Genomic DNA, 21473 nt, shown 5'->3' with positions numbered 1-21473 from the left:
GATTACGTCTGTGTGTTTGTGTTTCACTCACCGTCGAAGAAGAATTTGAGCTTTCTGATTGGCTGAACGGCAGAAACAGGAACTGCTCGAGCCGCACATGAGTGTGTTGTGATTGTACTGTCTGCGACATGAAGCGGTAAACTTCATTATTTGCAAACATGTCCGAACTGAACGATTATTTAGAAGGTAAGATTACTTTCGAGGAGTTTGAGAGGCGGAGAGAGGAAAGAAAAGCAAAGCATAAGGTAACATTACTCTGCTTTTATTCTGTTAGTAAATTTGATCCACTCACATGTTCTCCTTTCAGCTTCTATATGAATTATATAATATGTGTATGAATATATTACAGTGCATGTATCTCATTTTGCAGTGTGATTTGGGCATTTAACATAGTAATGCACCATGGTATTGTGTGTTTTGCTTCAGGATGAGAAGGGAGAAGTGTCAGATGATGAGGAAGAGGATGAAGCTGCTGATCAGGAGGATCCTGTCCCGTCCACTTCAAAACGATGTGCTAGAGAAGCACGGAAACGACAAACAGGTGGACATTACATGACATTACAACGGTACTTTTTTGTAACGCTACAGGTGGAAGGGGTAAAAAAAATATTAGTCAAAACTTGCAACATCTGTGGCAATGTGCTGTGTGATAAAACTGCAGATTTTAGAGTGGCCTTTTATTGTGGCCAGCCTAAGGCACACCTGTGCAATAATCATGCTGTGTAATCAGCAGTGTTGGGGAAGCTACTCTGAAACTGTAGTTTGACAAGCTACAAGCTACTCATAAATTAAAGTAGTTAAACTACTGTCAAGCTACCCTTTTGACAAAGTAGTTAGCTACACTACAAGTTACTATCAAAAAGTAGCTAGCTACATTGAAACTACTTTTATTATTATTATTTTTAAATGACATAGCTTATTACAAATAACTGGATAACTGTTCATGAAGAATGTTTAAGCAAGATGTTTGGGGTTTAAAACAAAGCAATGCACTGCAATTATGATTTCAAAGCGTACTGTTTTATTTTGTAAACTATATCAAAAGATACAATACTCAAATGTAGCCTATGCATGCTTTATATATAATACATTAAGAATTTTAATATAAATTTTGTTTTTCATGCTATGAGAGGACTGACCACCAATTGCACTCTGCAGTTTCAGAAGTGATTTCTACATATAAATGCAGGATTCATGCTCAAAATTGCTACCATAACCATAACACGGGACAAACATATGCAATAATAAGAATAAGCAATGTAAATGACTAGAAAAATATTAGAATTTTTGTATCAATATTTTTGAAATTCTATTCCAATTAGTTGTAAAATTACTTAATCTTAAATGTCTCACTATACATTGGTATTCTTATTATGGTGGAGCCGTTGTTTACACATTACATCTGCACTTTATTATAACACCCTCACTGATTTCAGAGGCACCCTCAATGATTTGATTCTGGAACCGGACCAGCACTTAAACCGAACCGGAACTTAAATTGGATACACGGAAAAATGCAGGTTAAACTCACAGCACATGCAGTTATAAAGCTTTGAGACGCGAATCATGTGCTTCTCGCGTGAACATTCTTATACCCGAGCAACCGTTTTTATTAGATCAGCCTTTGCCGTGTGATAAGTGCACTAAGCTATAACGCGATTTTGTTTTCTGTTCAGTTGACGGATGCTTTGTCCTTTACATAATCACCAGACGATCTCTTCTCGATGAACTGCCGATGAACTGATAAAGCCGCAAGATGCGTTATATAACAATAGATGGCGGTAATGCACAATATCAGTTCGTGATCTGAAGACGCTGAAGACGAGCTCGTCAGAACACAAAATGGAATGTAGCTTGTAGCTTTTGGTCGCGCTACACCGATAAGTTACTTGCTGGAAAATGTAGTTAACTACTGGAAAAACTACTCTGTTTTAAAAGTAACTGAACTACATACAAGCTACTGAAAAATGTAGTTAAACTAGTAGCGCCGCTACATGTAGTTAACTACTCCCCAACACTGGTAATCCGCATCTTGATATGCCACACCTGTGAGGTGGATGGATTATCTCGGCAATGGAGAAGTGCTCACTAACACAGTTTTAAACAGATTTGTGAACAATATTTGAGAGAAATAGGCCTTTTGTGTACATAGAAAAAGTCTGAGATCTTTGAGTTCAGCTCATGAAAAATGGGGGCAAAAACAAAAGTGTTGCATTTATAATTTTGTTCAGTGTAATTACTAGCAGTTAGCCAAAAGGGTAATTAATCAGTCTTACTTTTCAGATTAAAATTAGACTAGTTGAAGCAGTTAATGCAACTGGCCAAATATTTACTATATTATTAGTTAATTATTTAATTTAAATTAATTAATTAAAGGATTAGTTCACTTTCAAATAAAAATTATCCTAAGCTTTACTCACCCTCAAGCCATCCTAGGTGTATATGACTTTCTTCTTTCTGATGAACACAATCTGAGAAATATTAATAAATATCCTGATGCATTCGAGCTTTATAATGGCAGTGAATGGGACCAACAAGTATGAGCTGCTTCCACCCATATCCATCCATCATATTAATAAAGGCCTTTTTGGTTAATAAAAGGTTACTAAAGCCCTTCTGAAGCAAAATGATGCATCTGTGATGATGCATTTAACAAGTTATGAAGTATTAACTTGCATCGCGTCAGTTAAGTTTTTTTCTGTAAGTTGAATAGGGAAGGCGTAGGACGTAGTGTAAGCTTTTTGAACTGCGAGAGTTTTACACTTTCTTTTTAAGTTGAATGCAGAAGGCGGCCATTCTAATATGCTGATTTGCTGCTCAAGAAACATTTATTATTATTATTATTATTATTATTATTATTATCACTGACAACTGATAGATCAAATAGTTTTTGGTTACATATTCTTGCTCGTATAGCAAACGTGTTTTTGCATTTGAATGAAGCATGTGGGGATCAATATTCAGTGTGACACAGCAGCATCACATCACATGTTGTATTTTGTGTGATCTCTTGACAGAGACGACAGAAGAAGGAGTGAGTCCATCTGTTCAGAGAGCTTTTGCCTCCATGATGGGAGATGGACTGGAGGAGTGTGTGGATGAGGATGAGGAGGATGAAGATGGAAAGATGGAGTGGAAAGTCATTGGAGAAGAGGATGGCGATGATGATGATGATGATGATGATGATGATGATGACGATGAAGATGACGCTGAAGATGAAGAGGACAACGACGGCAATGAAGTCACACCCGGAGATGTGTTCGCCTTAGAAATGGAGCTGAACCGTGAGAATAAGAAAATGATGAAGGTCAGTAGATCGCCCTGCTAGGTCAGCATTAATAATCACTGTTATTGAACGTGATACATTTGTAGCATTGATCAAATTTTTAGTTTATTTATAAGCACACTAGTCTTATTTTTATTTTTTTAGGAGAGACGTCCCCGCAGTAAGTTACCACGGGCTCTCAGAGGACTCATGGGAGAGGCCAACATCCGCTACGCTAGAGGAGACAAGGAGGATGCCATCCTGATGTGTATGGAGATCATTCGCCAAGGTGGGTTTTTGTTGTTGGTTATCCTGTTAACTGTCACGGGCCCACCGGTGGGCCCACAGCCATTACATATTTAAAACAGTAATATTCTATACTAAACCTAAACTAATCTTGACAAACTATATATCATTTGAAAGCTTAGAATCTCTAGTTTTCAAATTTGGTGACTGATATTTTCAAAATAAATTACAGGAGCAGTAATTTATCAATTTGCAACAAGCATATTTTCATACTCATAAGGCATGTTCAGACCTTTATTTTGAAATAGCGATGAACATGAAAAACCATTAAAGATTGGTTGAAACATGTTTGTTTTCATGCCAAGAGTTCAAAAGATAACATCCATTCAATTTTTTGAGAAAAAAATGTCTGAAAATGTTTTTAATAGAAAAAAAAAATACATTTATGATTGTGGCGGCGATCTATAACCCACATACATGTTGTTTTTATGTTTATTAGAGGCTGAATTCATATCAAATTCTGCCAAACTTCCCATACTACTTCTATATAGGATGTCTACTTCATAAATTGTATGAAAATTATGGAAATATATGGTTCAGATCACTCAAACCATAAATGGAAATGGAGGCGCCTTTATGTGGTCAGTAATGGAGCTTGGTTGTCATCTAGTGAAAAACAGTGGTACTGCGCCCAAACAAAATCTTACTGAAAGTTCATTTTTTGAGATATCAACCTGAAATTTGGAACACAACTTTGGCTTTGATTTCCTTGCAGTTTTAGAGTAAAACTTGTTTTGTAAAATATATATTTTATATAAAATATAAAATATTATATTTTTACATTTTACATTTTCATAAACTTAAACTTCTATAACTTTTTTTCTGTTTCATTTACATAAGTTATTTCACTTCTACAATAATCTGCCGAATTTCATCTTTAAAACGAGACCAGCCATATGTATATACTCCAAAGTGTTCTTGAATTACAACCATTTAAGTTTGGATAGTGCATTTTCTTCTCTAAAAAAAAAACAGTTAACAGGTTAAACACTGAGGAGAATACTAAACCATAATGAGCGTTTAATATATATACATACAGGGCTTGACATTCATTTTTTTTGCTCTCCAGCCACTGTGGCTACTGGTTTTCCAAAGTTACTAGCCACTCAGCATTTTCACTGGCCACAGTTTTGACATTGATACCATGAGGAAAACTGCCATATAGATATTTTTAATATTATCTCATAATTTGGCAGCAGGTATATTAGGCTGCTGTCACTTTAAGACCTGATGCACTGATCCATTATACTGTTACACATGCATTTTCTTTCTCAACTGTTTACATTCACTTAAAACATAACTGACTATGTTTACATGAATACTCACCAAGACCGGCATTTTGACATTATTTTGTGTATATTTGACTGTTTAAGAGCAATGAGCAGTTGAAAATAACTAAATTTAGTACTGAAAGGCAGCTTTATGTGCCGCACTTTGGGTGTGAGAACAAAATCTGCGAGAATGAGTAAAATTATGCGCAATCCCACGCCGAAATTCAAGCCCTGTAACGCCAACAATATTCATCCTGAGCAAATAAAGTGAGTGAGGGGAGGAGGATTTGTGTGTCAACTCGCTGTCAGAGAGATGAGAGAGAGAGAAAGAGCAGCTGGTATCATGTATCTATTCTGTGGAAAATGAGTATTGGAAGCGTTTCAGGAACATTGTTTAAAAGTAGACATTTCAAGCTTTCTATTGATATATATATCTCATGTCTGTGAGGCAAGTAGCCTATATGCTGAGTTTTGGTTCATTTTTGTGACGCGCTGCAGTTCAGGGAGACCGAGATGGCAGAAAGCACATCCTGTGTTTTCTTTATTTTAGAAACGCACAATGTTTTCTTGTTATTGTGAATTTAAACAAATAAAAGTAGACCTAACCCACCCTAACCCTAACCCTTTACAGTTTTGAATGATGTATTTAAGTTGTTTCCACTGTTACCAGAAAAAAATGCAAGTGATCGCGCCGGCGTCTCCGTGTCATGCCGTAAGAGCACTATACTTCAGCTTCTACACTCCACACAAACACTTGGATATGCGCCTAATAATACTCCATGTAAAGTTGTAAACGTCCATGTAAAGTTATTACTTACATGTTTTCAAATGATAAGCCATATTTGAGGTTGATGGATGATCGGCAAATGTTTGGATTTCCTGTCCGACACACTGTAAGAAACCATCGTTAATGATCTGTCCCTTAATGGACTACATGATTTCACCATGAGTTTTTTTTTTTTTTTCTGTGACTAGCCGACAAAGCCTCTTCTAGTCAGCTATCGATTAGTCGAATATTAGGGGTCAGCCCTACTGTGATATTTGTGATTTAGCCAAAAGTTGACGTGGGGTCACTCCCACAAACAGAGCCGCAGTGTTAAAAGTTGGCACGGAATGGAAATTGTGATAATCTTTTCTTCCCTACTGTGACCTATTCAAGTGAAACAGGTTCTTGAACAAGATAAAAAGGAAGGATGGGACTTGATTTTGTCATTGGGGAATTGATTGGATGGTTGTGGTTTGCTATTGGTGGATCTCATGCGAGTGACAGGATGTCCCGCCCTCGCGCCAGTAAACGCATCATCAGAGAAGAGAAGAGATGTCACTGCAAGAGGGAGGGGAAGTTATTTTGGTTAAAGATTATGAGGGCACATGAGTTTCAATAAATAATGGCATGCATGCACACATTTATAATAAACACTGCAAATATACCATTGAAGATAAGAATGGTCAATTTTGATTTCAAAGTGAATTTAATTGTAGTTGAAATCAGAAGTGCAATAGAATAAACCCCGTCTCGTCCACCTCTCTCAGCTCCTGTGGCGTACGAGCCGTTCTCCACCCTGGCTATGATCTACGAGGATCAGGGGGACATGGAGAAAGCGCTTCAGTTCGGACTGATCGCCGCTCATCTGAACCCCAGTGACTGTGAAGAGTGGGTCAAGCTTGCGGACATGTCCTTGGAGCAGGACAACATCAAACAAGCCATCATCTGCTACACTAAAGGTCTGTATACATACAGTAGATACACTACCATTCAGAAGAGGTTTCTTATGGCCAACAAGTCTGCATTTATTTGAGCAAAAACACAAAAAGCTGTGAAAATGTGTCTAAAGCATGCTGTTCCGTTCCCAGCTATTAAATACGACTCCAGTAATGTTCAGTACCTGTGGGAGCGCTCCAGCCTTTACGAGCAGGTCGGGGAGCACAAGCAAGCCATGGACGGGTATCGCCGCATCCTCAGCCTGCTGCCGCCATCCGATGGAGAACAGTTCATGCAGCTCTCACGAGACATGGCAAAGTATGTTCACATATGGAAGTGGCCTCTGTTATGATTAGATTAAAAGATTTAAATTGGAGTTTATGTATAAATGTAGATAATGCCATCAATGCCATGACCATTTCTGAATGCCATACAGCTTGTATATTCTTAAACCCCAGAACTGTGCATGTTTTTATTTCAGGAGTTACTATGAGAGCAGCGAGTTGCCTTCCGCTATAGGGGTCATGGAGGAAGCTCTGGACAGGCATCCTGAACTAGTCTCACATGAGTGTGTCAACATGGCTGCTGAACTCTTCATAGCCAACCATCAGCATGACAAAGCTCTAGAGGTGAGATCTGATGAGGACTAGCAGGATGGTCAGTGGCCAATAACAAAATATTTAGAGCAGAAAAGGGTGCCAGTTGGCCGAAATAACGTTATTATATAGAAATGGATTGAATTGATTATTATTCATTATGTTTTGCTTACTCTGGTAGTAGATTAAGAGGTTCATAATGAAGAAATATCACTTTTTTTCTGACATTTCGGTAATGCTTTACTTGAAGGGGTGTGCATAAGATTGACATGACACCTTTATAATCATGTCATGAATATGAAGGAGGTTTTATGCATGTTTATGACAACTGTCATTAAGTGTCATTCGCTCAATTATGTCATTTTTAATGCAAAGATGGCATTGTTTGAGATGTCTTTGTTATGACAACTTGACATGAACCAATACATCATAACCTGTCAGTTTCTTTGTCATGACAACTTGACATTATTTAGCTTTATGGGTTAACATTACATTAAACTGTCATGTGGTTGGTTTTGACATGAGGCCATTATAATAGTGTCATGAATGTTTTTCTGACCACTTTTTTTCAGTGGTACTTGAACTTGTCATTAAAATGTCATTAGGTGTTAATACTGTCAAATAATTTTATAACAGCATCATGAATATTTTAAATTTTATTTCATGCTTTTTTTATGCTTTTTTTCCTCCAACAGAAGGTCAGATAATAGACAATTTCAAATTTCTTAAAAAAGATGAAACTGTATAAAATAATGGTAACACTTTATTTTAGGGTCTTTTAACTAGTTGCTTATTACTATTAGCATGCATATTACTAGAATATTGGCTATTTATTAGTACTTATTAAGCACATATTAATGCCTTATTCTGCATGACCTTTTTCTAGATTCTTAATCCTACCCAATACTTAAACTTGACAATTAACTATATTTATAAGCAGTAAATTAGGAGTTTATTGAGGGAAAAGTCAGCTAATAGTTTATATATGTGTTCCCTATACTGAAGTGTTACCAAAATAATGTAATGTAATGTTAACCCATAAAGCAAAGTAGTTTCTTAAGTTTGATAATTAATCTGCTATGTCATGTTTATGACAGATTATGTTGTCTTGGTAATGTCAAGTTGTCATAACAAAGACATCTCAAACAATGTCATCTTTGCATTAAAAATGCAAAATGACTCTTAATGACAGTTGTCATAAACATGCATAAAACCTCCTTCATATTCATGTCATGATTATAAAGGTGTCATGTCAATCTTATGCACACCCCTTCAAGTATTGTGTTACCGACATGTCAAACATTTTAATGCACACATGATGCAAGATGGTTCTAAGTGACTCCCCTTTCCCCTGTTGTATTCATGTTAATGTAAATGTTTAAATCTACGTGTCTGCAGGCACTGGTGAAGTTTTGTGGCATCGTTCTGAAAAGACAGGAGAAGGAGGAGACGGAGACTGCTGACCAGACGCCTGCACAAGATAAAGAAGGAGAAGAGAAGAAAGAAGACTCGGAAGAGGAAAAAGGTGAGACGAAAGAGATGAATGTTCTTTCAAAATGTGTACTGATGTACCACAGAGCTGTCTAAATATACAATAAAAATAAGTTTCTTGCAATTTAAATCTATTTATATATACAGTACAGTCCAAAAGTTTGGAACCACTAAGATTTTTAATGTTTTTAAAAGAAGTTTCGTCTGCTCACCAAGGCTACATTTATTTAATTAAAAATACAGTAAAAAAACAGTAATATTGTGAAATATTATTACAATTTAAAATAACTGTTTTCTATTTGAATATATTTCACAAAGTAATTTATACCTGTGATGCAAAGCTGAATTTTCAGCATCATTACTCCAGTCTTCAGTGTCACATGATCCTTCAGAAATCATTCTAATATGCTGATCTGCTGCTCAAGAAACATTTAATGTGTACAATTGTACAAAATATTTGTGTACAATATTTTTTTTTTCAGGTTTATTTGATGAATAGAAAGTTCAAAAGAACTTTCAGTGTTTATCTGAAATCTAATCTTTTGTAACATTATAAATGTCTTTACTGCCACTTTTGATTGATTTAATGCATCCTTGCTGAATAAAAGTATTCATTTCTTTAATTTCTTTTCAAAAAAATAAAAATAAAAATTCTTACTGACCCCAAACTTTTGAACGGTAGTGTATAATGCTACAGAAGCTTTGTATTTCAGATAAATGCTGTTCTTTTGAACTTTCTATTCATCAAGGAATCCTGAAAAAAAAAAAGTACACAACTGTTTTCAACATTGAAAATAATCATAAATGTTTATTGAGCAGCAAATCAGCATATTAGAATGATTTCTGAAGGATCATGTGACACTGAAGACTGGAGTAATGATGCTGAAAATTCAGCTTTGCATCACAGGAATAAATTACTTTGTGAAATATATTCAAATAGAAAACAGTTATTTTAAATTGTAATAATATTTCACAATATTACTGTTTTTTTACTGTATTTTTAATTAAATAAATGTAGCCTTGGTGAGCAGACGAAACTTCTTTTAAAAACATTAAAAATCTTAGTGGTTCCAAACTTTTGGACTGTACTGTATCTTTTCACGGTGTACCATATATATATATATATATATATATATATATATATATATATATATATATATATATATATATACATATATACATATATATATATTCTTTGCTGTCTTTGCAATGTAGAGCTAGTTTTGTAGGACTAGGCTGATAATAATATGATTAATCATAAAAAAGCATTATAAACACATCGCTGACATGTTTTTAAATGCGTAGGGAAAATCTTAGAGGTGGTGATTCCTGATGATGTTCCAGTCGACATCAGAGTGAAGATGATGGTGTGTCTCATCCACCAGCAAGTCTTCAAACCTCTGGATGTAAGTAGATTTCTACACATACACAAGCTCTCATTTATATAACTGTATCTGTATTACAGAAACTTCCTATCTTAATTCTTGACTTAAAGGATTAGTTCACCTTCAAATGAAAATTCGCCCAAGCTTTACTCACACTCAAGCCATCCTAGGTGTATGTGACTTTCTTATTTCTGATGAACACAATCAGAGTTATATTAATAAATATCCTGATGCATCCAAGCTTTATAATGGAAGTGAGCGGGATCGAGTATGAGTTGAAGAAAAGTGTCTCCATCCATCATAAACATACTCCACACGGCTCCGTGGGGTTAATAAATGCAAATAGATGCAAAGCATTGCCTTCTATTTTAAGCATCATATTTGTTTAATATTGTTCAATTTGCATTCATAAATAAAATGCTGTTTTCACATTCAAAAGGGATCATTTTAACATATTGCAAATGAGCGAACACACTCAAGAATCTTCCAGATGAAAGTGTGCGCTGATAGAATAAATGTGTCGAGGGATGTCATCCATGTTTGATTTTCTTGCCTGTGACATTTTGGTTGCAGCCCATGCTGACGTCTCTGATGGAGCAGAGCCCGGAGGAGCTGGGTGATTTGTATTTGGACGTGGCCGAGGCTTTCATGGAAGAGGGCGAGTATAACTCCGCCTTGCCTCTGCTCTCCGCCCTCGTCTGCTCGGAGAGATACAACCTGGCGGTCGTTTGGCTCCGACACGCAGGTTGCAACTTTTTTTTATTGCATATTAAAAAAGTCTGCCGTTATAACAGTAAAATGTCTTGTTCTGGTCAAGAACTGCCTATTTAAACAGGAAATGGATTGTGATTTGCTTGTTTGCAGAGTGTCTAAAGGCACTTGGTCATTTGGAGGTTGCGGTGAAGAGCTACAGTAAGGTTGTTGAAATGGCTCCATTGCATCTAGACGCCCGTCTGGCGTTATCCACCCTCCAGCAGCAGTTGGGCCGACCCAACATGGCCCTCGAGGCCCTGGAGCCCATGTATGATGCCGAAACCCTTGCGCAGGACTCTTCTGCTGCCCAGCAGGTGTGTGTATATCATAGTCTTATGTTTATGGTGTAGACACAGGGTTATGTTAGTGCTTGTGTATAATCATGTGTGTGATGTTTCTCAGGAGCTGAAGCTGTTGCTGCATCGCTCGACTCTCCTGCATGCTCAAGGACGCACTGATGATTACATAGATACTGTATTGACCATGCTGTCCATGCTTCTTAAGGTCAGATTCTGCGCTCCGTGTTTGATAGTGATATAAAGAGAGCAGTGTGGCTTGTGGGTAATATAATACAGTTTTGAAAAGTCTCTTCTGCCCACCAAAGCTGCATTTATATTTGTTAAAAAATACAGTAAAAACTGTAATATTGTGAAATATTATTACAATTTAAAATAACTTTTTTTCTATTTGAATTTAAAAATGTAATTTATTCCTGTGATCAAAGCTGAATTTTCAGCATCATTACTCCAGTCTTCAGTGTCACAGAAATCATTCTTATATGTGGAAGCTTGTTTCCACCATGGAATAAAAAATAAAAAAGGTAATTGTGACTTTTATCTCACAATTTTGACTATTTTTCTTGCAATTGCAAGATGTATACTCGCAAAAAGTTGGGAGATATAAAGTCAAAATTGCCAGAATTGTGTGATATATGGTTAAAATTGTGAGATACTTGTATAAAGTCAGAATTGTGAGATATAAAGTGAGAATTGCGAGATATAAAGTGAGAATTGCGAGATATAAAGTCAGAATTGTGAGATATAAAGTGAGAATTGCGAGATATAAAGTGAGAATTGCGAGATATAAAGTGAGAATTGCGAGATAAAAAGTCAGAATTGCGAGATATAAAGTGAGAATTGCGAGATATAAAGTCAGAATTGCGAGATAAAAAGTCAGAATTGCGTGATATAAAGTCAGAATTGCGAGATATAAAGTGAGAATTGCGAGATATAAAGTCAGAATTGCGAGATAAAAAGTCAGAATTGCGAGATATAAAGTGAGAATTGCGAGATATAAAGTCAGAATTGCGAGATAAAAAGTCAGAATTGCGTGATATAAAGTCAGAATTGCGAGATATAAAGTCAGAATTGCGAGATAAAAAGTCAGAATTGCGTGATATAAAGTCAGAATTGCGAGATATAAAGTGAGAATTGCGAGATATAAAGTCAGAATTGCGAGATAAAAAGTCAGAATTGCGAGATATAAAGTCAGAATTGTGAGATATAAAGTCAGAATTACGTGGTATAAAGTCAGAATTGTGAGATATAAAGTCAGAATTACGTGGTATAAAGTCAGAATTGTGAGATATAAAGGCGCAATTATCTTTTACGTTTTTTTTTAAATTCTGTGACAGGAACAAGCTTCCATTCAATCTTAAAAAAATGTTGTGCTGCTTCATATTTTTGTGGAAATCATTATACTTTTTTTTAATGAATAGAAAGTTCGAAAGAACAGCATTTATTTGTTATAGAAATTATAAAAGTCTTTACTGTCACTTTTAATCAATTTAATGCGTCCATGTTGAATACAAATATTGACCACAAAATTTTGAACGGTAGTGGATTTTACATAATATTTACTGTTTTGAGACATTTGTGACCACCATACTCACTGATACAGTACATCAGTCTGTTTTTGATTAATGCACACATTCATCTGTCTATATATATATATATATATATATATATATATATATATATATATATATATATATATATATATATATATAAAAAATGGCTTTTATTTATTGATTTTTCTGTTTTATTGTCTATATTTTATTGAACAGCCTATGTCGGACTATAATCATTTAATATAAAATATAATTGTCTAGTATTGGTCTGTAACCAATTAATTGGCTGATATTTGTAGCGATGCTCTACATACATCGTCTATATCAGATTGATCAGGCTATTTTTCATTAATTGACATATACCAAATTGAGTCAACCCCATTAATTGGCTATTATTGCCTATATTCTCTACTGTATATCTGAATAATCATTATATATTAAACTATATCTGATTAATTGGCCTATATACAATTGCATCAGCATTTTAGTAGTGTTGATTGCTATTATATATATTTTTTAAAATATTTTGAATTAGATTTTATTTTTATATTTCCTGTTTTCAATTTAATTTTAGTTAGTTTTAGTCATTTTCTTGTGTTTTTGTCATTATCATACCACTAGTAGTTCATTCCTACTCTCTGACTACCAGGTTTAGACATTTGACTCAAAATACATTCTCTTCATCTCAAATTTGTGATGTGGTTGTGTTTTCTTGTTTTGTGAAGGTGGCGATGGTGAGGGCTAAGGTGTGTGTCGTCTCTGATACATCCTCTGGTGTCAAACATCTGAAGCTTATAAAAGTGTCACGCAACAAACTGACGGAGATTGATGACCAGGAGGCAGCTTATCTGGATGTGACGGGTAAAGCACATCAGATGCGACTACACTGATGCTTACTCATTGTGCCATTCTCATCGAACTGCTGTCCTAGGACTTTACGATCACACAATGAATTGTATGATCAATAATATTTACACACTACAACCCAGCAGCAGTCGATTTAAATTAAACCAGCTCTAAACGGACTAAAAAAACAGACATCTGGGTTCATTAAAGTCAACAAGCCTTGGTCCTCCTCTGAAACATCTTACCTTTTCATTTGACCTTTTCCAAGTCTTCTTAAGTATGTCTTTCTCTCTAAGGTAAGACGAGCGTCCTCTCTCGAGACGACTGGTGGAAGCTGTTACTGCGCTGTTTGGCCGTGCTGTGTGAGTTGAAGCGCTTTGCTGAGGCCGAGTTATTAGTCGACTCCAGTTTAGAGTACTACTCCTTCTACGACGACCGTGTCAAGCGCAAAGAGCTTGAATACCTCGGCCTGTCCGCCGCCTTCCTCGACCACAACTTCCGCAAAGCTTATGACTATATAAGGTCAGTCAGTTGGACACTAATTCTGTCTACATAAACATCCTATATAAAATCATTCATCGATTCAAAAAGTCATGTTCCTCTCCTTGAGAGTGTGTTTATGCAGTGTTTTGGGTAATTTGATTTATCGTTGTACCATGTTTAAAACACAGAATCATACATTTCCCCCACAAATTTTATTCACTTTGGTGGTAAATGCAGGATTATGTGTTTTAAACATGTTGTCCTTTATCAAAATTATTCCAGTTGGCATAGATCCGTGGACACAACAAATTTTTCTGTATTATGCGGACCAGACAAGTAATTTGGCAAATGTCACTTTTTAAAAAAAGACCAAGCTTCTGCGCACATACACACTCAAACACGCAAACCTATAGACTAAACATGTAAAGGAACGGCAAGAATGCATTAAAGGTATTCATTTTTCAGTAGGAAAGGTGTCATTTAAGCGGCCCCTAAAGTAATAATTAACAATTTTTACAACAGAAGTGATTCAATCAACCATAATAATTTTCCTTTTGTCACTGTGAAGCTGCTTTGAAACAATGTGTATTGTGAAAAGCGCTATATAAATGAAAATGACTTGACTTGACTTCTTTATTCTGTGTTTTTTTTAAAAACTGATTAAATTGATAAATATCTTACACATTTAATGTAATCTAATCTAATTTATTTGCAAAGTATTTTGGCTATTTAGATTTATCATTTTTAAAACTCATGTTTAAAATACATGTATACAAAATTGTATTTATTTTTGTGGTTAATTAATTATTATTACTTCTATCTATATATATATATATATATATATATATATATATATATATATATATATATATATATATATATATATATATAAGAATACAGAATTTAAAAGTTTTTAAAAAATTGATTATATATGCGAGTTTTTATTATTACTTTTATAATTATTTTGTATATATATATATATATATATATATATATATATATATATATAATATGCACAAAAATATATATATATACTTGCATAAATAAAACTTTTAATATTTTAATAAACATTTTTATTATTATTTACAGAATTTAATGTTTAAAACACAGAATCCTGCATTTTTTTCACATAAATTCAATTTTAGTGGAAATTGTGGAATTCTGTGTTTTATACATAAAACTGTGTTTTTAAAAACTGATTTTATATATATATATATATATATATATAAGTTATAGTTTTTATATATTTATTATTTATCCTGCTCAGAATACAGAAGTTCATGTTTAAAACACAGAATCCTGCATTTTTTTCACATAAATAAATTCAATTTTGGTGGAAATTGTGGAATTCTGTTTTAAACAAGATAAAAATATGATGAAATTATCCAAAATACTGCATAAACAAGCACACAAGGGGAAGAACCTGTAAAACTCAATATAAACTGGTCCTTTTTGAGAAACAGAGGGTGGAAAATGAAATCTGAGGCTCAGTTTTTTTGTTATTTGATTGCAAGTTGCTATTTAAGTGAATTTAGTGAGCATTTGTGCTTCGTTCTCAGTAGAGAATACTTAAAACATACTGCATCTGTTGCAGGTTGATGTTAATGGACAATGTGGAACGGACTCAGCTGTGGAACGTGTTTAATCAGGTTACCCTGCACTCTCAGGATGCCAGACATCATCGTTTCTGTCTGCGTCTCATGCTCAAACACCCCGATAACCATGCGCTCTACCTTCTCAATGGACATACCTCGCTGGTTTCTGGGACTTTCAAGCATGCACTTGGTATGGTTTAGACACAAAACCATTTCCTAAAGCACAATTCTGGTGTTTATTGCAAGGCTCTGTAATTTATTTGCATATAAGCATAAATGGCATAATTGGTGGAACTTGCGCTATTAAAATTAGTTTTATTATTATTAACATCATTATTTTATTCTACTTTGTCTTCTCTGAGTAGGTCAGTACATGCAGGCGTTCAGAAACCAGAAGGACCATCCTCTTCATAGTTTGGTTGTTGGTCTCACGTTCTTCCATATGGGCTGTCAGAGGTTTGTCATGAAAAGGCATCCCCTCGTTGTACAGGTATTTTATATATATTATATTATTTCTAATTATTCAATTATGTAGTATAATTTTTTTAATGTAATATTCATACATTTTACATTTTCATTTACTGCTGAATTAAATTTGAAAAAGCATTAAATTACAGATTCATGTATGTGTTTACTTCCCAGACAGTAATCTGTGTAATCTTGAATCTGTGTGTGTGCATATATCACGTGTTTTGGTTGTTCCTCAGGGTTTCTCATTCATGTGGCGCTATGTGGACCTCAGAGGTCATTGTCAAGAGTCTCTGTATAATCTTGGTCGGGCTTTACACCAGCTCGGACTCAGTCATTTAGCCATTCACTACTACGAGAAAGCCCTCGCCCTCCCCCCACTCAAACTGGAGGTAAGACTCTTTCAGTTTAATGCGTGTTATCCACCATAAATCTTTAAAGAAACATCTCAGATTCCCAAAACATTGTAAACGATTTGGGGAAAACCCACAAGACACACTTTCAAAGGCTCTATACTGTATATATGATTATGTATCTATGCATTAATAGGCTGTTTTAAATGCTTTGTGAAATCTCTTGTCATTTGAAGGGGATTGATGATGATCAAGTGGACTTGAGAAGAGAGATTGCCTACAACCTATCTCTTATTTACCAGGCCAGTGGAAATAAGGAGATGGCCCGCCATGTCATCTATACTTACTGTATCGTCTGACTCAATGAGCCGTCAGACTCACAGGTTCCTTTTACAAATGTACAAAATATGTTATTTTTACTGTATTTTCTTTTCAATAAACTAATTTATAATATTCATGCAGTGTTTGAGTTTTTGAGTTTTTTCTTTGTTATATTGCAGCCATTTGCTAAAATCATTTAAGTTCATTTTTTTCCTCATTAATGTACACACAGCACCCCATATTGACAGAAAAACACAGAATTGTTGACATTTTTGCAGATTTATTAAAAAAGAAAAACTGAAATATCACATGTGCATGTATATAATATATAATATAATGTAGACAAATATTTATAGAGCCACAAAGCCTATTTGCAATTCATTACGTTGTTATATTTCAGCGGAATTATATAGCTGAGCATTTATGTGTAGGTATACAAAGGTGAGCGTTATATAGAAATCTGTAATACTTTATATAGAAATCCGTAATACTTTATATTTTTCTACACACTTTTCTGAAGTTAATTCAGCTCCAAGCATTTTCCGTTCACACTTTGTTTTATAAGTAATTCAGCCGTAGGTGTGCTAACTCTTTTGTAAGCAAAGTTATTTTATTACAGTGCTTGCAAAGTGCAAACTTACCAATTAAAGTACTTTCAGTTCCTTTAGGGAATGCAAATCAAGATTATTATTATTATTAGTTTCCAGTAGTAATCCCCTTGGCCATCGTTCACTTCCTGTGTGAAATGAAGTTCAATTCACCTTATTGAATCGGTTCTTTTGGGTGATTCATTTCTATGAATTGTGTCCAATCAAACTATTCAGTGGCTCCTTTGCTTTGAGTCTCTCAAAAGTGTTTGAACAAGGTGTTTTCACAAGTTTTTCGACCGTTTACTCAAGATGTGTTTTTGTATTATTCTGTCTGCCCAATTTTCTTTTCAGGCGTTCCCGAAGCTGCATTGCTGTTTTTAGCATTTCACCATGGGTGTTATATTTTCCAAGTACAATTTTAAACTACTTTTAAGTTAACACTCCTTCATAATATATGAAAACCGTTCTGTGTGAACAACAGCCTTTCGAATCGTTCAGAACGAATCATTCAAAAGAACCGGTTCAGCAGCAGGTTGACTCGTTCGAACATCACAACAGTGCGAGTGAACGCCTCCCTCTCGTGCGCTGCGCGACTGTGGGCTGGTGCTCAAAACAAAAGCAGACGCAAAGCCCGTGGAATTAATCCAACACAAATGCAAAGCAACATTCATCTCTTGCGCGTTCAAATGAAGCTGTACGCCCGGCCGCGCGCACGTTTTTGTTCGGGTGCGAGTGTTTTCAGTGGGTATGAGGTGGCATAGCGAATACGGGGTCTTTGTAAATGAATAAGAGATGAACGCGGCTGGATCCACACTGGCACACCGCGCGCACGGACGCAGACCGACACTGCGCAGTAAATATCAGCTGGGCTGGGTTCGGGCTGGTTCGGTTGGGTCGTCGTTCCGTTGAGACGGAAGGTTTAGGTAGAAGTGGAGGAAGGAGCGCGCCTGACCCGAACTGAGGCCCTCAGCTGCGCACATCAGCTGTTCCGAGCATTCCTGTGTGTTTATTTGAGCTTTCTCAATTCATCATCACATTTATTTGACGGTAAGTGACATGTTTACCTGCATGGGGATTTCATTTAGATTTAACGTTACTACCAAAATAGTCATTAAAAGCAATCTGTTGGCAAATGCATTAACCCACACATTACCGTTGATTCTAATGGATGATTTGTATGTTACATTTAGCTACTTAAACATCTTATACACTAAGTGCACTTTAAATTGCATTTCAGATAATCGGTCCCCCAGATGCCACAGGTTCTGTTTCTGTTTCGTATCCTTAAACCAACTTAAACACCCAGAACCTGTGGCATTTGAGGGCCAGTTTCTCTGACATTCAATTCTAGACGCATTTAAAGTTGCTCTTATTGCCTAAAATGTAGTGTAGATTGTGGTGTGGTGCATCAAAATAGATGCATTTGCTATAAAGACTGGCAAGATTTATTGTGTGTGTGGTTGAACTACAAGTAACCGTAACAATAGATGTTTTTCGTGCACATGTTTATCTCTGTGTGGATTTCATTTGCTGAAATATTGATTGCCAATGTGGTATGTCCATGGTTTTGCAATATAATTAGCATAGACTCCTTAGAATATTGATTCATATGAGGGGGAAAAAGCATGAATATTATACTTTTAGGTTTATTTTATATGGGTAGGTTTAGCTAGAATTGAATGTCAGAGAATTTATCCCTCAAATGTTTTTTTTTATTTTTTATTTTTTATTTTTTATGTTTGCTTGACCCAACTATAAGTGATGATATATAGTTGAAAGCTGGTTATTTTTCATGCAAATGTCAAGTAAATCACTGCCTTACATCATCATGTATGTATGCAGATTTTTATTTTTATTTTTTATTCACAGCATTGATTGCCAATGTGGCATGGGCATTAAAAACATTATGAAAATGTGTAATAATAATCAGCATATTTTCCTTTGGGTATTGATGCAGCAGCATTCATTTTTATGCATTGCATCTGGTACGTTGGATTTACTTATGTCAACAGCTTCGACGTAACTGGGTTGCATTGCATGTTGCATTTAAATAACATTATTTATCTCTTAAGTTTATTAGCCTAAGGTTAATTCAGTGCCATTTAGTTGAGTCAGGTTAGCGTTCTTAATGTTTTCCAAAACTATTAAGTTAAATTTTCCTAAAATTAATATCAAGCAAAAATTAATTAATTGATTAGTTTAGTTTATTTCATGAATGCTTTCAATAACTGTTTTTTTTTTTTAATAACTTTTACAAATGTAATCTAACAAGAATAACCTTTACAAAATCAAAGACTCTTATTCTTAGGTGTTGAAGATGGATTTGTTAAATCCATGGCATAAAATAGTTGGGTTTTTTTTATTATTAAAAATTCACCACAGTGGTAACCTCCAAAAACACTAACCATCCAGAAACTCTTTTAAATATAAACAGAAAAGAATATTAAGCATTAACATGTCTTCCAATTTTATCATCTTGATTAAAATAAAGCATACATTTTATTTCAACATTTACTCTCCCTATCCATCCGTGTGCAAAGGATGATGGGAAGGGGAAATCCTGTTCCTAGTTTTAGCATTTATGTACTCAAATGGATTAAGTAAAGTGGTTGAAAATAATTGTGTTGGATTAACTTAATTTGCTTAAGTAAATTGAACGAGAATCAAACGTTATTTTTGGCCTACTTAATTAAAACATGTTCTTTCAAAATGAAAATATTGAGTTGAGCCAAAACACAACTGTTTCAAGTCAGTTTAACACAATGCAATTGTTTGAATGAGAAACCTAATACAATGGTGTTAAATGAAAATAAACTGAACATTGTAAAATCATTTTTTGAATGTACAATAGGAGCAAATAAATGTTCTAGTTCTTAGATTCTAAAACAAACTTTCGGGTTCTTGAGTTGATTCTATATGAATCTTTGGAGTCGAAAACTTGTTCTTTATAGGTTTTCAGATCAGTTTATGGCTTCCTGGTTTATTAAAGTGCAAGTATGGGATAGTTTTCTTAAGAAGAAGAGAATACGAAGTTTCTTGTAGAACTTGAGATGGTTCTTTCAGGCTTTAAGGCTAACAGATTTAATTGTGAGAGGAATTGCACATGGTCTGGGTTTCCTATAGTTGATTTTGTTTTACATTGTGAGTTTTAATTGTCGAATCAGATGCTTTTATAGTTGTATTATGGTTAAAAAAATGTCCAAAAAAGTAATTCAGACACGCCTAGCAGAAAGTTTCCTTTTCCAAGACTAGTTTTCGTCACCAGTAATGAGGTCATATAAAGCTTTGCTTTGAAGAGCAGCTCCAAAATCCCACTTCAGGACTATTTAGACCATCTATGTGATCTGTGGATTAAATGACACAGTTAAAGCTGGAGGCTCAGTCATTAATGCCTGGCCTCAGACTCAATTTCAGGATGGCCTGGTTCTCGTTCAATCCAATATTTACCTCTCTAAAAGGCTCAATTGGTTACATATCCATGCAGATTCATTCCTGAGAGCCGTCCAAGTGTTGTGTGCTTTGCATAAAATTCCTTAGTGTTCTTTTGGACTTTTCCTGTTAAATTTAGCACCTAAAATACAGAGAAGTCTTTGGGCTTTGCAACGTTTGATCAAATCTTCTTGATTTAAGTATTGATTCATCTCTGTGGGTCAGGATGTTATTAGACATCGGATCAGACAGTCTTGGATGAATAATAGCAGAAGCTATAGGTGGAGACAGAGTGAGTCTGATATCATCGGACAGTAAGAGCGGAGATATATGGTTTGAGACAATAGCAGACAATAGAAACTGAAGGAATCAATTCAGCTTGTACTTTATTGGCTTGACAAATAGTTAATTGGCTGTATTTACTTTTTTATTGCATGAGCAGTTAGAATTAGCTGTGCACAATAGTAAAAATGACTTTTGGTGGTCCAGATGGTAATGATCAAATGAACTGATAATGTGTTTGTGTTCTGGCTATAGGCTGGCAAGAATATGGTTATTCACATTTTATGTTGTTTTACTTCCTCCACTAAGAGATTGACATCCACTGATGAGGAGTTTGTGTAATATTATTTTAAAAGTTAAGTTCAAGAAAAAACTTTGGATAAAGTCGTTCACAAGCCATTTCACTTCCATAATGTAATGAATTTCCAAGTTAAAAAAGAATAATAATATCAATAAAATGTAGAGCTGGACTTTATTTTTTCTTTTAG

General features: G+C 34.9%; 2 protein-coding genes across 2 annotated transcripts in view; both read left to right on the top strand.

The window, feature by feature from the left end:
- Positions 1–26: 26 nt before the first annotated feature.
- gtf3c3 (general transcription factor IIIC, polypeptide 3) lies at positions 27–16816 on the top strand. The gene is made up of 18 exons (XM_048197990.1): positions 27–245; positions 427–541; positions 3018–3307; positions 3431–3554; positions 6376–6567; positions 6697–6862; positions 7026–7173; positions 8539–8665; positions 9937–10037; positions 10590–10761; positions 10881–11083; positions 11172–11273; positions 13344–13479; positions 13761–13986; positions 15542–15732; positions 15908–16032; positions 16250–16402; positions 16600–16816. The coding sequence occupies exons 1-18, from the start codon at positions 159–161 to the stop codon at positions 16720–16722; spliced, it is 2781 nt and encodes a 926-aa protein (XP_048053947.1). The 5' UTR covers positions 27–158; the 3' UTR covers positions 16723–16816.
- A 1005-nt stretch (positions 16817–17821) lies between these two features.
- Positions 17822–21473, top strand: part of hecw2b (HECT, C2 and WW domain containing E3 ubiquitin protein ligase 2b) — a 71714-nt gene continuing 68062 nt past the window's right edge. The window contains exon 1 of the mRNA XM_048197989.1: positions 17822–18321. The gene's annotated coding sequence lies outside the window, so the exon portion shown is untranslated. The remainder of the gene's footprint in view (positions 18322–21473) is intronic.

The sequence above is a fragment of the Megalobrama amblycephala genome, linkage group LG7, assembly GCF_018812025.1.
Source record: "Megalobrama amblycephala isolate DHTTF-2021 linkage group LG7, ASM1881202v1, whole genome shotgun sequence".
Classification (NCBI taxonomy): Eukaryota; Metazoa; Chordata; class Actinopteri; order Cypriniformes; family Xenocyprididae; genus Megalobrama; species Megalobrama amblycephala.
Note: the sequence above shows the minus strand (reverse complement) of the source record. Positions and strands in the feature narration are given on the sequence as shown.

Coding starts and splice junctions, on each gene's coding strand:
- gtf3c3 (XM_048197990.1), top strand. CDS start 159: ATGTCCGAACTGAACGATTATTTAGAAGGTAAGATTACTTTCGAGGAG. Junction 10,038..10,589: donor AAGTCTTCAAACCTCTGGAT/GTAAGTAGATTT, acceptor TTTTGGTTGCAG/CCCATGCTGACGTCTCTGAT. Junction 10,762..10,880: donor CGTTTGGCTCCGACACGCAG/GTTGCAACTTTT, acceptor GCTTGTTTGCAG/AGTGTCTAAAGGCACTTGGT.